At 42.7% G+C, this 12,984-nt stretch overlaps 1 protein-coding gene across 1 annotated transcript in view; it reads right to left on the bottom strand.

The window, feature by feature from the left end:
• Positions 1 to 12,136, bottom strand: part of LOC117774662 (cholecystokinin receptor-like) — a 28,709-nt gene extending 16,573 nt beyond the window's left edge. The window contains exons 1-2 of the mRNA XM_034607234.1: positions 11,902 to 12,136; positions 8,832 to 8,972 (exon numbers count right to left, since the gene is read on the bottom strand). Of these exons, the coding sequence (XP_034463125.1) occupies positions 8,832 to 8,967 (136 nt within the window). The 5' untranslated portion in view covers positions 8,968 to 8,972; positions 11,902 to 12,136. The remainder of the gene's footprint in view (positions 1 to 8,831; positions 8,973 to 11,901) is intronic.
• Positions 12,137 to 12,984: the final 848 nt, after the last annotated feature.

Genomic DNA, 12,984 nt, shown 5'->3' with positions numbered 1-12,984 from the left:
CATCCAGAGCTGCCATACAGCTGCCCGGCTGCAGGACGGCCCAGCCAGAGGGTTTTTGGGACGCTCCCTTCACTCACACTGGCCTGTCACAGCCAGTCTCATTGAGAATGAGAGTATTTGACAGGACAGGGTCGGGGCCCGCCATGTGCTGCGCTGACTGAGTCGGCTGATTAAAGACAACGACATGGGAGAAGTCTGGAGGTCTGCAGCAGAGACTGCAGACAGACACACATGCTTGCACATGAGGAGCTGCTGTTCTCATTGTTATCGCTCATATGTGGGGATTTCAAATGTTTTTTTGTTTTTTTTTCACAGTGAGTGGGGAACCAGAGTAATGGCCTGTTAATGATGCATCTATTTTTATTTTCAAAATATCTTATTCTCCTCCCACGCAGAGACATGACTTGAATCTCAACGCTTTCAAAATAACAATATATGAGATGCAAAATGATGATCTGCAGTATTCTTAAAATAATACTCACATAGTACATGCCTATTTAACTACTCTGTATTCAGATGAGATCACCAACACCAAATTATATAGAAAAGAAAACTAGAATGGCTCTCATTACAGAGAGCTTACCTCTGCCGAGGCCTAACAGCCCCCTTATGAAACACATTTAAATTCACTACATCCAGATTTCTATTGTTGGAAAATGTGTTAACCCTCACCCTAGCCTTTAAGCGATCAAGTAATATTCCTGCCATGTCTGGTGAGAATCTGACCATGTACTGTTGAGTTGTTTTGCACACACAGTCTTTGCCGTGCTGAGGAAATGTAATTGGTGAAGTCGTAATTTTTCATTTATTGGACAATCTCCAGAGGAACTAGGCAGCAACGATTAAATGAGATGAGGTTCGGGTTTGATGACAAGTCAATCCCCACTGCCACCGGAGAGACCCACATGTCCTCCACTGCAAATATAAATTATTCCTTTGATAAGAAAACCCTCTGATGGCTTCGGGGGCAGTTTCATTAGCTGAGCATTGACGCCACTTTCATGTCAACAGAAGTCAACATCTATCCTGTTTCAGTGAGAGAACAGTACATCTGCCAAACAGCTTGGTGACAGGTTTGACAAGAGTTTGATTTGATTTACTCAACAGAAAGATGTGAGGTACGCATATCAGAGCTAAATTTGCCAGCGCTCCTACACAAACACCAAGAGGTGAGCTCGCTCCTTGGCTCTGCTACTGTGTTGAGATTGTGAGCAATCCAGTCAAGTGAAAATGGAATTATCTATTCACTGAGCGGCAACAGTATGCCGGCTCCCCCTGAGCCTGGCGACTGCAGGACAATTCACTTTGGTTGCTTTGACTCCCTCAAGCGTGACAGCTGCGTTTAAATCCACAGGCACGTATAAATACATCACAGATAAAAGGGCGGCGTTCACCTCGGAGATGCTCCCGAGCAGCAGGAGCGCTTCAGCCATGAGCTGAGACATCAACACTTGCGAGTATGTTAGGGTTGTGCGTATTAATTTAACTTCTGCTCTAGTCTTGCTGCATATCTGATTGGCTGATGCCACGTAAACTGTAATTATGATTCCCCACAGGGATCATAAAAATGTCATCACATCACTTCTCTTTCTTCCTATCTGTGGGATAGGATTAGCAGGGTTTTGTCGGCACAGCAAAGCCATTTGAAGACTTTTGCAGGGGCTGTTTGAGTGTTTCTCATCACTCAATTGACGGAGCTGGAGTCTAATAATGAGACATGAATAAATCCTCACAAAGGTCATTAATAATGAGCGGTAACGACCTTAGAGGTGAAGTGATAGCAAAAAAAAGAGCAGCAGTTGTGAGCCGATCCTTTTGATCACTACCTCACCACTGGGCTATGTTTGAAACCAGGCCCCTGAGAGACTGTGAAATAATCCAGACAGTGAGAAATCAGCTTCGTCCAAATCTGATGTAACTGCTCAGTACCGGGGAGTAGAAACCCCTTTGCAACAGATGGAGTCAGAAAATGAGTCCTGAACTGGTGGGAGTCAGCAGATCATTTCCACGACTTCTTCCACTATGCCATCCTCACTTTGCTGGATTTAAACTGCAACTGATTATCACTCCACTCGTTGGTTATCTTTTTGATCGAATATCATCATGATTTCCCAGAGCTCAAGCGGACGTCTTGGACGCGCTTGTTTTTCCCACCGGTCGTCCCATATTCAGGGTTTAGTGTCAGTTGACATTGACACAACACAGAGGAAGAGACCAGCCCTTTCTCACAGTATTCATCAGAAGACTTTTTCCCAGTTGTCCTCATTTGTCATAAGGCTGAGGCTGAACACATGAGAAGACTGGGCTGTTTGAAGGATGATCTTTGGCCTCCATGTTCATCATCAGATGCTGAAAGCTCTGGAAAAAGCCAATAAGGGAACCCTGAGTTAATTTTTTTTGTCATTACAGGGTCATATGAATGTTTTGCCGACTAAATGTGTTAACTGAGCTTTGTGTGGCAGCAGTGATAATCCAGACATCAGTCTAATATCATTAGATTTGCCGGATGACTATTCTGTTCGTCCTTAAAGGGGAAAAAACATCCTGAAACTACATTTTTTATTTTTATTACAAAGAGTTTCCCTCAAAGTCAGAAAGACGGGGGAGAGAGAGAGAGAGAGAGAGAGAGAGAGAGAGAGAGAAGAGGGTTTTTAACAACATTTCACCATATGAAAGAAATATCATCTCTCTTTGAAGATAAGAGGATTTTAGTCCTTATAAAACCTACAATAAAATCACTTTTATTGCCTTGTATTTGAACAATCTCAATGTCATCCCACATAGTCTGAATTATAGTGTGTGAAACTGAACATGACGAAAACTAGCTCAGACCAGAATGTGTTTTACACTTGTTAAATGTACGATTTGCCTTTTATCAGACGTCAACATTTGTTTTCTCATAAGCATTAATGGTTGGTGTTTACAAGACAGTTCAGTCTAATCAAGTAAACACTACAGATTGTGAATAAAGCCTGACAAACATGCTCAGTGCAAATGTTTGCTTCGAGTAAATGATTTCCTCCAATGGCTGACAGAGTATCAGGGCCAATTAAAGGGAGAAAATCTGACACTTCTTCATCATAAAATCACGAGAATAAAGTCATAACCGCTTTGTGTCATTTTAAAAGGGGCAATATCAGAAGATCAGCCTGTATTAAAATGAGGAATGTGGAGCATCTTGTTGAGTAGGAGTTTAAAAAAATAACAAAAAATTGAAAACAGTTTTGGCTTCACATTATCATCAGTATCAGACCTTTGAAAATATTGTGGAAGAAACTGAGTCTATTTTGAAGAAAGAACACACAAACAAGGAAATGGCCTCTTTCATTCTCAGAGTCTCAGAATTTCTTTTTCTTCAATATGGTCATAATACTCCGTCATAAATCAGACAAAATAGGCTAAATGTCTTTATCGAGTGTACCAATAAATCTGAATATTACTTGAAGCCCCGTTGTTGCTTTGCCATCATCGTGGTTAATAAACCTCTGCCTGTAACTTCAGAGAGTTGACAGCGCGTCTTGTTTCCACGAAGGATTCAATCAAAAGATAGGGACTGTGCTTTTGACCTTTTCTCTATTTTCAGTTCAATCATCAGAGGCACAAGCACAATCACTGAATACCAAAAACTGATTCACCTTGCAGGCACCTTGTGGATCTCCTCGACTCATGTCTGAGAGGATCAGGCCGTATTTCAAATGTAATTGGACTGCATGGACCCGACTACAGGTCTGTCTCCTCCACACTGTATTACTGGGGCTTAAAAAACGTGGCGGCAGATGAATACTTAGCTCGATGTGCAGAGGAACATCTCTGCATTGGATTCTCTCTCCCTAATGAGGAAGGGTTAGTGTTACAGTCAGCACAATCCAACTCAGTTAGTCTTCCTATCAACCCGTCCCATGAGAGCACTATATTGATCCCGCATTACTTTGAACATTTTGGGAAGTTGGAGAGAGCTTGTTTATGTAGCGCACAAACCACCTCAGCACATATTCAATCAGGCGGGAGGCCCTGTCAGACCCACACGTTTGATGCCATTAACTCTGCCTGTTTCTGCTTCATCAACATATCCAAAGATTCCCAACAGAATATTTTAGCTTGCAGAGAAGCATCCCTGAGAAAAAGGATGACACCAGGAGGTATTGGACACTAAGCTTGACGGCAGATGACACGTACAGTAGGTGTAAGCTCACGTCTATTTAAAGTGAAGCGGTTAGTCTCTGCAAACACAATGACAGCAAGGCAAATGCCTGCCAATGTTCGACAGGCCGGCTCGCTGCACACTGTAAATGACACTCCCACAGAGCCCAATGTTCCAATGCATTCAGATTACTTTACAGAGGTGTGTCCAGATGCCTGAATGTCCAAGAGTTACAGCTGCGTAACGTCCACCTTGCTGTGTATAAGTTAACACACCTGCAACCTGAAATAAGACAATTCAATCTGATCGTCTATTAAAAGAAGAAAATCATTCAAATACATGAAATTAAGTGCAGCAACCTCTGACTAGTTTAAATCGATTAAATAGGTTTCTCATTCACTTGAATATGGTCTCAATGGATCCAGCAAGGTCTACTGTATTAGAAGTGCTGCATTTTCCAATTGATTTTAACACTCAGCTGATGTGTTTGCTGCTTAATTCCCATAAATCAGTGGGAAAACAACGCCAGCACTGAGGCACCATTGTTTTCAAAAGGGGACACAATGCTACGCAGTTACTAACTGAACTTTCTCAAAGTCAGGAGTGTAGGGAGCTTCCACTTTGTAGGGATTTCAGGTTCACAGAGTAGAAAATCGATCAATAGTAACTATCAGAATGATTAAACTTCTCGGTCATGTGCTCGGTTGCACAGTGGTTGAGAGCCCTATATAGCGTTTGACTGTTTTTACTTCGTCACCCTACAACACGGGTGGACTCAGGATTAATGCTGTAGTTAGACTATAGTGCCAGATAAATTCATAAAACTGCAGCTGCTCATCTCTCCATTCCCCCACTATAGAGAGTGAATGAAGCTGACATGCAGACACAGATCAATACAGCTACTGCATGGTTGACAAAGTGCTGCACATGTTTGAGATCTTCATTAATGCTGTCATAGTCCACAGACGTCATTATACATCCTCATCATACGATGTATGTGCCGTTTTCAAGCTGACGAGATGAGTGCATCTAAAAGCTATAATCTCTTATTGATTTTCTATAGTCAATCTATACCACAACAGAATAACTTTTAAGCTGGTGTGGACTGGATTGTGCACAACCAGTCATTATCAGGAAGGAAGATGAGCCAATAATAGCCAGTGCACAACCCCACCACCGTACCAGAAAACATCACACACACACATTTAGACATCAACCAAACTTCTAAAATGCCGACACTTTTGGCAAAAAGCTGCTGGCACCTTTACAGGATGTTTCAAACCCTGGACATCATTAGTCTACTGTACATAGAATTAAGATCGATCTAACAAACTTGTTGTTGCTGTGGACAAACGTTATTAGCCGTTCTCTGGGACCCCCTCTAATCACCTCAGGCGATTGGCTGCGTTGCCGAACCTGTAGCCAAATACTTTGTGCCTGGGTGTGTTCTACCTTTCCAAGCCAAATTTTTTTTTTCAATTATTTCATCTGATTACCATGATAATTTCATGGCAGGCTTCATCACAGTGTAAACACCCAAAGAGAACAAGATTTTAATATCCTCAAAACACCTTGAAGTCGAAATTGCTTTGAAACTTCAAGCATGACTTCACCAGTTTCTGTCTCTAAAAAAATGAAACAGTGTTCATTTAATACTTATGAGATCCACTTCATGATAACTTATCTCACATGCACTCAGAAGAACAGGGCGAGCTCAGCAAAGTGCCACTTTGAATCAGCGGGGAACGCAGAGTGTCCGGGGCTTAGCCATGACGCAGCTACAGATGTTGAACCACATAAACAAGTCTCTGTCTGAATTAAACTGCTCTCGGGGGTCCGGGGTGATCACTGTAATGTGATTTATGTCAGACACTGTTTCATTGTTGTACTGTAGGACGTTTACAGCTGCTCCACACTGCAGAGAAAAGATGGAACAAAACAGTCCATCTCTCCAGAAGTGGGAATGCATCCCAGAGGATTATATGAAATAAAACATCAGATGAAAAACCATCAGCAAAAAGCAGTGAGCAGAGTACAGTGCAGAGCAAGAATAGACCACCTCTCCCACGTCATCCATGTAACAGCTGAAATATTATCATGAACAATGCAGGAAGGACATACACAGGCAAGCACATATTTACATTTCTGTACACTTGTATACTTTCTATATGTAAATATAAATTGACACCACTGAAAAAAAGCAGAATGAGCAGTTTCTGTTTGCAGTCTACAAATTAACGTACAGACCACGAACCCTGGATTACTAATAATCCTCAAACTCTGGAAAGTTGTAATTAGTGTCATTTTTTTAAGCAGATTTACTTGGGATGGACATTGGAGATAATGATATTCTCCAATGTGTAAGTCACACTGAATCTATTAATGTGATTATCGTGTCTGTGCATTCAGATTGGAATGAGAAACGACGAGAGGGAGTTCAATCTTTGATGCAGATTGCAGCAATATAGCATTAAGGTTTTTCAATGTATGTGTGTAACAGATCAACACTGTCCGTTACCTTACCAGTGCACCCTCTCTTACACCTGACGAGGGCGGCATGAGGAACAGTCGCACCTATCTGAGCACCCAGGTTGTTAGTGCATGGTAATCTTAGTGCAGATATTGTAAGGACGATTTATCAAAATAGTGAGAGGAAGCACACAATACTGCTTGTGTGCTTCCTCTACTGGCCAAATTTTCCATTATAAAACCATCTGCCAAGGTGCAAGTGCATCTGGCTTTTAAAAAGGTAAAGGAAATGGAAATCTGATTGATTTATTGCTTGATTTATTGATTTATTGCCTCAAACCCACTCCTGATTAATTAGGAGACTAAGTACAACGCTCTTGACCCGTGCATCTGGTGCTGTGACTTTTATTTCCGCAGTTAAAGTGGCAAAAGTGGATTTTGCTTTAAACCGTGAGCTTAGATCGTTAAAGTGGAGCCTACGAACTTTGCCTCATGTCTGTCCCTCTACAGCCCCTCCTCCTCCTGAACTCTCCCATGACTCCCGAGGGAGGCACGCCTCACAGTTTGAAAACCTCTTTAGTATCTATAGTCAGCAGAAAAGAAGTCCAAATGGTTAATGCAGGGGTGGCAGCCGTGTAAGAGAGCAGCCTATAGACACTGGAAATACAATCACAAGTCTTAGGCCACGAGATAAACATTATATAGGTCAAAGCACAACCAGGATGTCATTGTAGATGGTTTGAAAACATCCTAAGTGGAGTTCCCTCTTATTTGCAGTTTTTTTTACTAGAGAACTGACAGGAAAACTTCCAGAAAATGTCCAGAGCAACTGATTCGGACATTTGCGTTCTCACATACAGGCCCTTTGGAAAATGTCTGTTGGCCTTTGGGCTGTTGACAAAACAGGAACAGCACAAGAATGTAACCTTGGGCTTTAAGAAGTTTTACTTTTCAACTCGAATTGCTTCAGTGTTTTGTTCTAACTGCTCTGAAATACACGGTATATAAATGTGTTTCCAAGATCAATCCTTTTGCAGGCAGAGGCTGAAATCTCCAATTCAGGGAATAATCACACTGGGCACTTCAACAAGTGTTGGGGTGGGGCTTTAATTTCCTGTCCCAGCACCGGAGTATCACATCTGAGAGCAACGACACCGCCGCATAATCAGGCTCCATTGCTCTCGCTTGGCCTGGAGGGAGAGAGCGCGGGAGGAATAGGTCCGCTAAATATTAAAGTAAATAAAAGAGCAGTGTTCGTGTGTGTCACCTCAAAGACGTGCGAGCGAGGGAACGAGATGAAAGCAGCAATCTGTCTGCGCGACCTTTCTCTTGGTCAAACACTGCACACGCCCAACAGGGTTTGATTGCACTTAGGATAGTTGAGCCCCTACTGCTGTGCTGCTGCTGCTGCTGATGTTCATGCCTGCTCCCGTATAAGGTCAATAAAAAGAAATGCTGCACAGAAGGAGGAACGGCTGTGAATTATTTAGTGAGGGAAGATTTTAAATTAAACTTGATACTGCGGCAGCTGCAATATAGGGGGGTAAAAATTAGGAAAAGAACTCTCCCCCTACGCTCAGACCTCATTACCTAATCGGCCCGCTGGCGTCCTGATAGAGGACGAAGCTCAGGGGGGCTTTATCTCCTCCAGTGTGCGGTTTAATCTCAGCACTGTGAGAATTATAGTCAAGAAATAAACAAACATTCAGAATTAAAGCAGCTTTTTTAACAGCCAACACATGCTGCTCATCCTGATTGTGGCATTATCGATGCAGGGAGAGGCACTCTGTAAATTGGGCTGCTTGGTGATTGATTGCAGACAGTGGGGAAGGCTGAGAAAGTCGTCCTGATTGCAAATCTTTCTCTGGTAAAACGCAGAGATCAGGCACGGAGTAGAAAAATGAGAAAATGGGCGATGGTACACAGGAAAAGTGCTTTTTCTTTCCTTTAACAAACATCCAATTAAATACGTGTGGGCAAATAACATGAGGTCTACTGATTACATTTTTAAGAAGGCAATAAATCATGTGGAGATGACAGTTTGTAATTAGAAGCCAACAGCACCAAGCTGATGTAAAACAAACTCACTGCTTCTACATATTTACTGTACCAGGATGATGGTGCTTTTATTTCATGGGGATTTTAAATGCTGTAATAAAGAAAGTTCAGTTTAACACCTCAGCCTGAAGAGAAGAGAATAGAAGAGAAGAGAGGATCGTACCTCTGACTCTGGTGACCGGTCTCGGGAGGTTGGAGCTGTTGCTGCAGCTGATGTTGACTCCCACGCTGAGGTTCCCCTGCTCTGCACATCCCGCCGACACCTCCAGCACGCTCCCATTCACCGCCTGCAGAGCCATGCTCTCTGGAGACAGGGACAGTCACCAGTTTTATTATATCACACCTGAACGGGCTATTTAAAAAAAAAAAAAAAATCAACTTTCCCCCGTCGCCTTCTTCTTCATATCAGGGTGCGACGTGAAACTTGGAGAGAGAGAAGAAGAAAAAAACTTGACTGCCAATTTGAAAAACCCAACAATGTGGAATAATGTGAAGAACGAGCGGAGTGTGACAGCAGCGCTCACAGCAGCAGAGTGTGGAGGAATGAAGCTGCGCTGCTAAGGCAACTGAGCAGCTCTGCTCCTCTCTCTCTCCCTCTCACACATCCTCACTCGCCCTCTCTCTCTCCCCCTCTCTCTCTCCATTCAACTCACGGCTGTCACCACATTTAAGCCAAAGCATTACATGAGCAAGTTTCTTATTCCATAGATGCAAACCAGGGCTTGTTCTGCAATAAGGAAAATGGCCTTTCACTGATAAATGATCATATATAAGATTATAAGACTGTTCCGACTGATGCATCAACGCGTGAGCAGCATTTTACTGTCGTAGCTGTTTAAGGTATCGTTAGATTTACGGAAATATTTTTAACAATATTAGACAGTTTGGTCACAAGATAAATCAGATGATTCATGGGCAAGAAAATTATAAATTTACAACATTTTCTTTGACATCTGCACGATGTTATGTTTTCATATCACAACATCACAACTACTCACCAATGCTTTCACAGTTTTTGTTGAACATGTCTATTTGCACACTACTTGCAAGTTTTTGACTTTTAGTTTGTCCCATGTCCCATTTACTTACATGGCTGGACTTACTGCAGTCAGCCACCAGGTGGCGATCAAGACCCTATGGTTTCACATTGGAGGAGCTGGCATGGGGTCCACGTATATAAAGTCTTTGGCAAAGACCTGCTGACATGATCCTTCAGGTCTATAATTTCTTCCTGGTCTCCCATTGTCCACGTTAGAGGTTCAGGGGCACCCCCTTTAATCAGACTCCGTGTTGATTAAATTGTCTTTTAGTCACTTTGGTGGATCGATGACAGAACACTGCCTTTCTCTCCAGGAATGAATGCTGTTGATTTCTCTGCTCCAGTGAACAACCTCCAGGTCTCGAAGGTTTATTTGGAGGACAAAGAGCCACATTTCAGCCAGAGAGAAGCCGTTTCCCTTCTCCTAAATTGTCCGGTTATTTACAGATGGTGCCATGGTAGAACTTAGCTTTAGGCACAAGAATAGATCCTGTATTTGTAATGAACACTGCCTTCTTTTCTACACTCTGTCTCTTTAAAATGATTTGTTTAACCCGTATAATGTCTTGGAAATGTTCTGCAGCCTGTGGAACAACTGTTAAATTTTCCACTTGGCTATTTGTCTGACCCGCAGGAAAAAGGTGAGAGGTTCTGGGACTCCTGATGCGAGGTGTAATGGATTTGTTTATGGGGAACATTATCGGTTTGCCTCAGGGTTCGGTTCATGTATTACAGCTTGGGATGATATCGATACTTTGAAAAATGTCTGGAGGCTGCGGGGGAGGAAGGGGAGTTAGTTTGCACTGTGGAGGAGGAGGGCATCGCTCTTTGTGTGTGTGATCTGTTGCCGTCAGTCCCACCGATGGTTTAACAAGTATCTCTATTGCTTTTATATTGTTCTTACGTGTGGGAGGTAGGAGTGTGTGTAGAGCTCCAGTTTGCCTAAACTCCAGCTGGTGTTTCTTCCACATTTCTTAAGATAATGGCTTGTTATTGTAAAGCCAAAAGCCTCTCCCTTCTGCGTCCTAATCTAAAAGCTCCACTGTGAGTTTGGCAGCTGCTCCATATTTATTTTCCCTGTATCGAGGTCTTCAGACAAGTCATGACCAGCATGACTGATGAAATGGGGCTTTACACTTGGATTCTCGGGGGTGTCAGAACATCCTGCTCCAGTAGAGAAACATTGTTGGCATTTTACTTTAGTACCATTGAAATTCAGGGCATAAAGATCCACTCAGGCAGAGGCAGCTCAGGAAAAACACCACAGCTTCTTACGTTCGTAAGAGAGAATATCAGTCCACCTATTTCTGAGCAATCTCAAGTGCACCAGAACAGCTCAGTCAGTACAGATACACCCATCTTTCCTACAGCTAGAAGACTCTGAACTATCTTTGACATTTGACTCTGCAAACTGATCAGCTGCTGCACAAACAGTGGAATTGTACACAGTGCTGTTTTGCCAGTAGCCAGTCAGATTTACCTTCAGCCTCAGCGTAACCTCAAGTTCAGCCTGTATCATTGATTACAAGGTCAAAACCAAATCAGACCCAATCGAGGGTGGTAACCTTGTAGTTAGCTGGTTTAAACCATACTTTAGTAATCAGTGTATATTAATGATATCTTATCAGATCCAGATGTAAGCATAGTTCTTACTGTTATTGTACTCATGTTAAGTATAGACATGTTTTGTACTTGACAAATAAATTATGTTGTGGAACAAAGGAACAATAACTAACAGGAGTACATGTCCTCAGGTGTGCTTTGAGACGTGCTTGCTGTGAGAACGTTTGATAGCTGCTTGTCACACTTTGTCGCCCGAGGATATGGTTTAGTTTAATTTAACATTAAGAAAAGAGGGACTTTGTGTATAGACTGTTACTTTTGGATAGAGCCAGGCTCAGTAAACCAAACTGTCTCCTGCCTCCAGCTTCATACTCAAATGAAAAGTCAATTTTGGTAAATACACCGACTTGCGTGGAAGCCAAGGCTGAGATGACACATTTGATTACCCATTTATCTGTTAGTATGAAGCTAGAGCAGAGACTTTATATAAGTCAGTACAGGTCATAAACCCAACCTCCTCCATGTTAGCAGATCAAATAAGTTGTTCTCAAAATATAGTTTACATGTTCATGTTTAAAATTAAGTTTGGTTTTAATTAGTTATTTGATGTTATAGAAACGGAGTGACTCACACTTGGTCCAGTGGGTGAATCGAACAGCACCTTGACGCCGCGGCACCCTCCCCAGATCGCTACGGCACAGACTCAGGGTCCAAAAGACGTCATCGGAGCAAAATGGCAGCATTCATATCCAGAATGTCTGGATAGTGGCAGGAAGTGGAGACGTGTCATCCATCTTAATATCCAGTCTAGGAAATAGAGGCACAAGACTGTGAGCAAAGTAGAGAGAAAGACTGGAAGCAAGTCGAAACAGCACAACTGCTGGAGTTGATAGAATGTCAAGATGAAAATGGTCTGGTGACGCAATGTTTGTCTGACTCAACATGTTAATTATGAACTGGAAAGAACACAAAATAAGACGCTTAGCAGAAAATTCAGCTCTAATGTCAGAATAATCACTTATCTCAGTTGTGTGTGTTCCCCAAACCAAACTTAATGATGCATGATCAGTGGGGTTAGGGCAATGATATGCACACACACACACACACACACACACACACACACACACACACACACAGAAGCAGTTTTTTGAAGTGTTTTAAGCTTGTGTCTGGGTGCAAGTCAGTGGCCGGCCTCTCTCATCTGAAAGAATTAGTGCTTTCATCCATCACTATGAAGAAACAGCCTGTGATGTGTGCTACGATTCTCTATCTGGGACACACACTGGTTTGTGCACACAGGGCTGAAGCCGAGACAGGTCTTGTCTCCATATCTTACGAGCGGCTCGTGGACGGACATGATGCACACGTCGGCAAAGAAAAGCGCTGCCAACAATTGCTGAGGCTTGGTGAACGTGCAGGTGTTTTACTGTCCAGGTGTTCAACCACTCGGGGGCCGGACTGACACGGGGAGAGGGCTCAGAATGAAGAGAAGACTCAGACTCTCAGGAGGTTTGGATTAAACAGCACATTGTGGATGGTGGGGAGTATTTACCAAAAACAGTAGGTTACATATAAATTTGACAATATACACTGACTGGATCCTGTGTTCACTTTTGAACTCCGGATCTCATCTCAGTGTTGTGCTGACCTCTGTTGGTTAGATGATGTAAGTAAGACGCCTCCAAAGCATCATGGAGAATCTGCTGCTTTGTTA

The sequence above is a fragment of the Hippoglossus hippoglossus genome, chromosome 2, assembly GCF_009819705.1.
Source record: "Hippoglossus hippoglossus isolate fHipHip1 chromosome 2, fHipHip1.pri, whole genome shotgun sequence".
In the NCBI taxonomy this organism is placed as follows: domain Eukaryota; kingdom Metazoa; phylum Chordata; class Actinopteri; order Pleuronectiformes; family Pleuronectidae; genus Hippoglossus; species Hippoglossus hippoglossus.
Note: the sequence above shows the minus strand (reverse complement) of the source record. Positions and strands in the feature narration are given on the sequence as shown.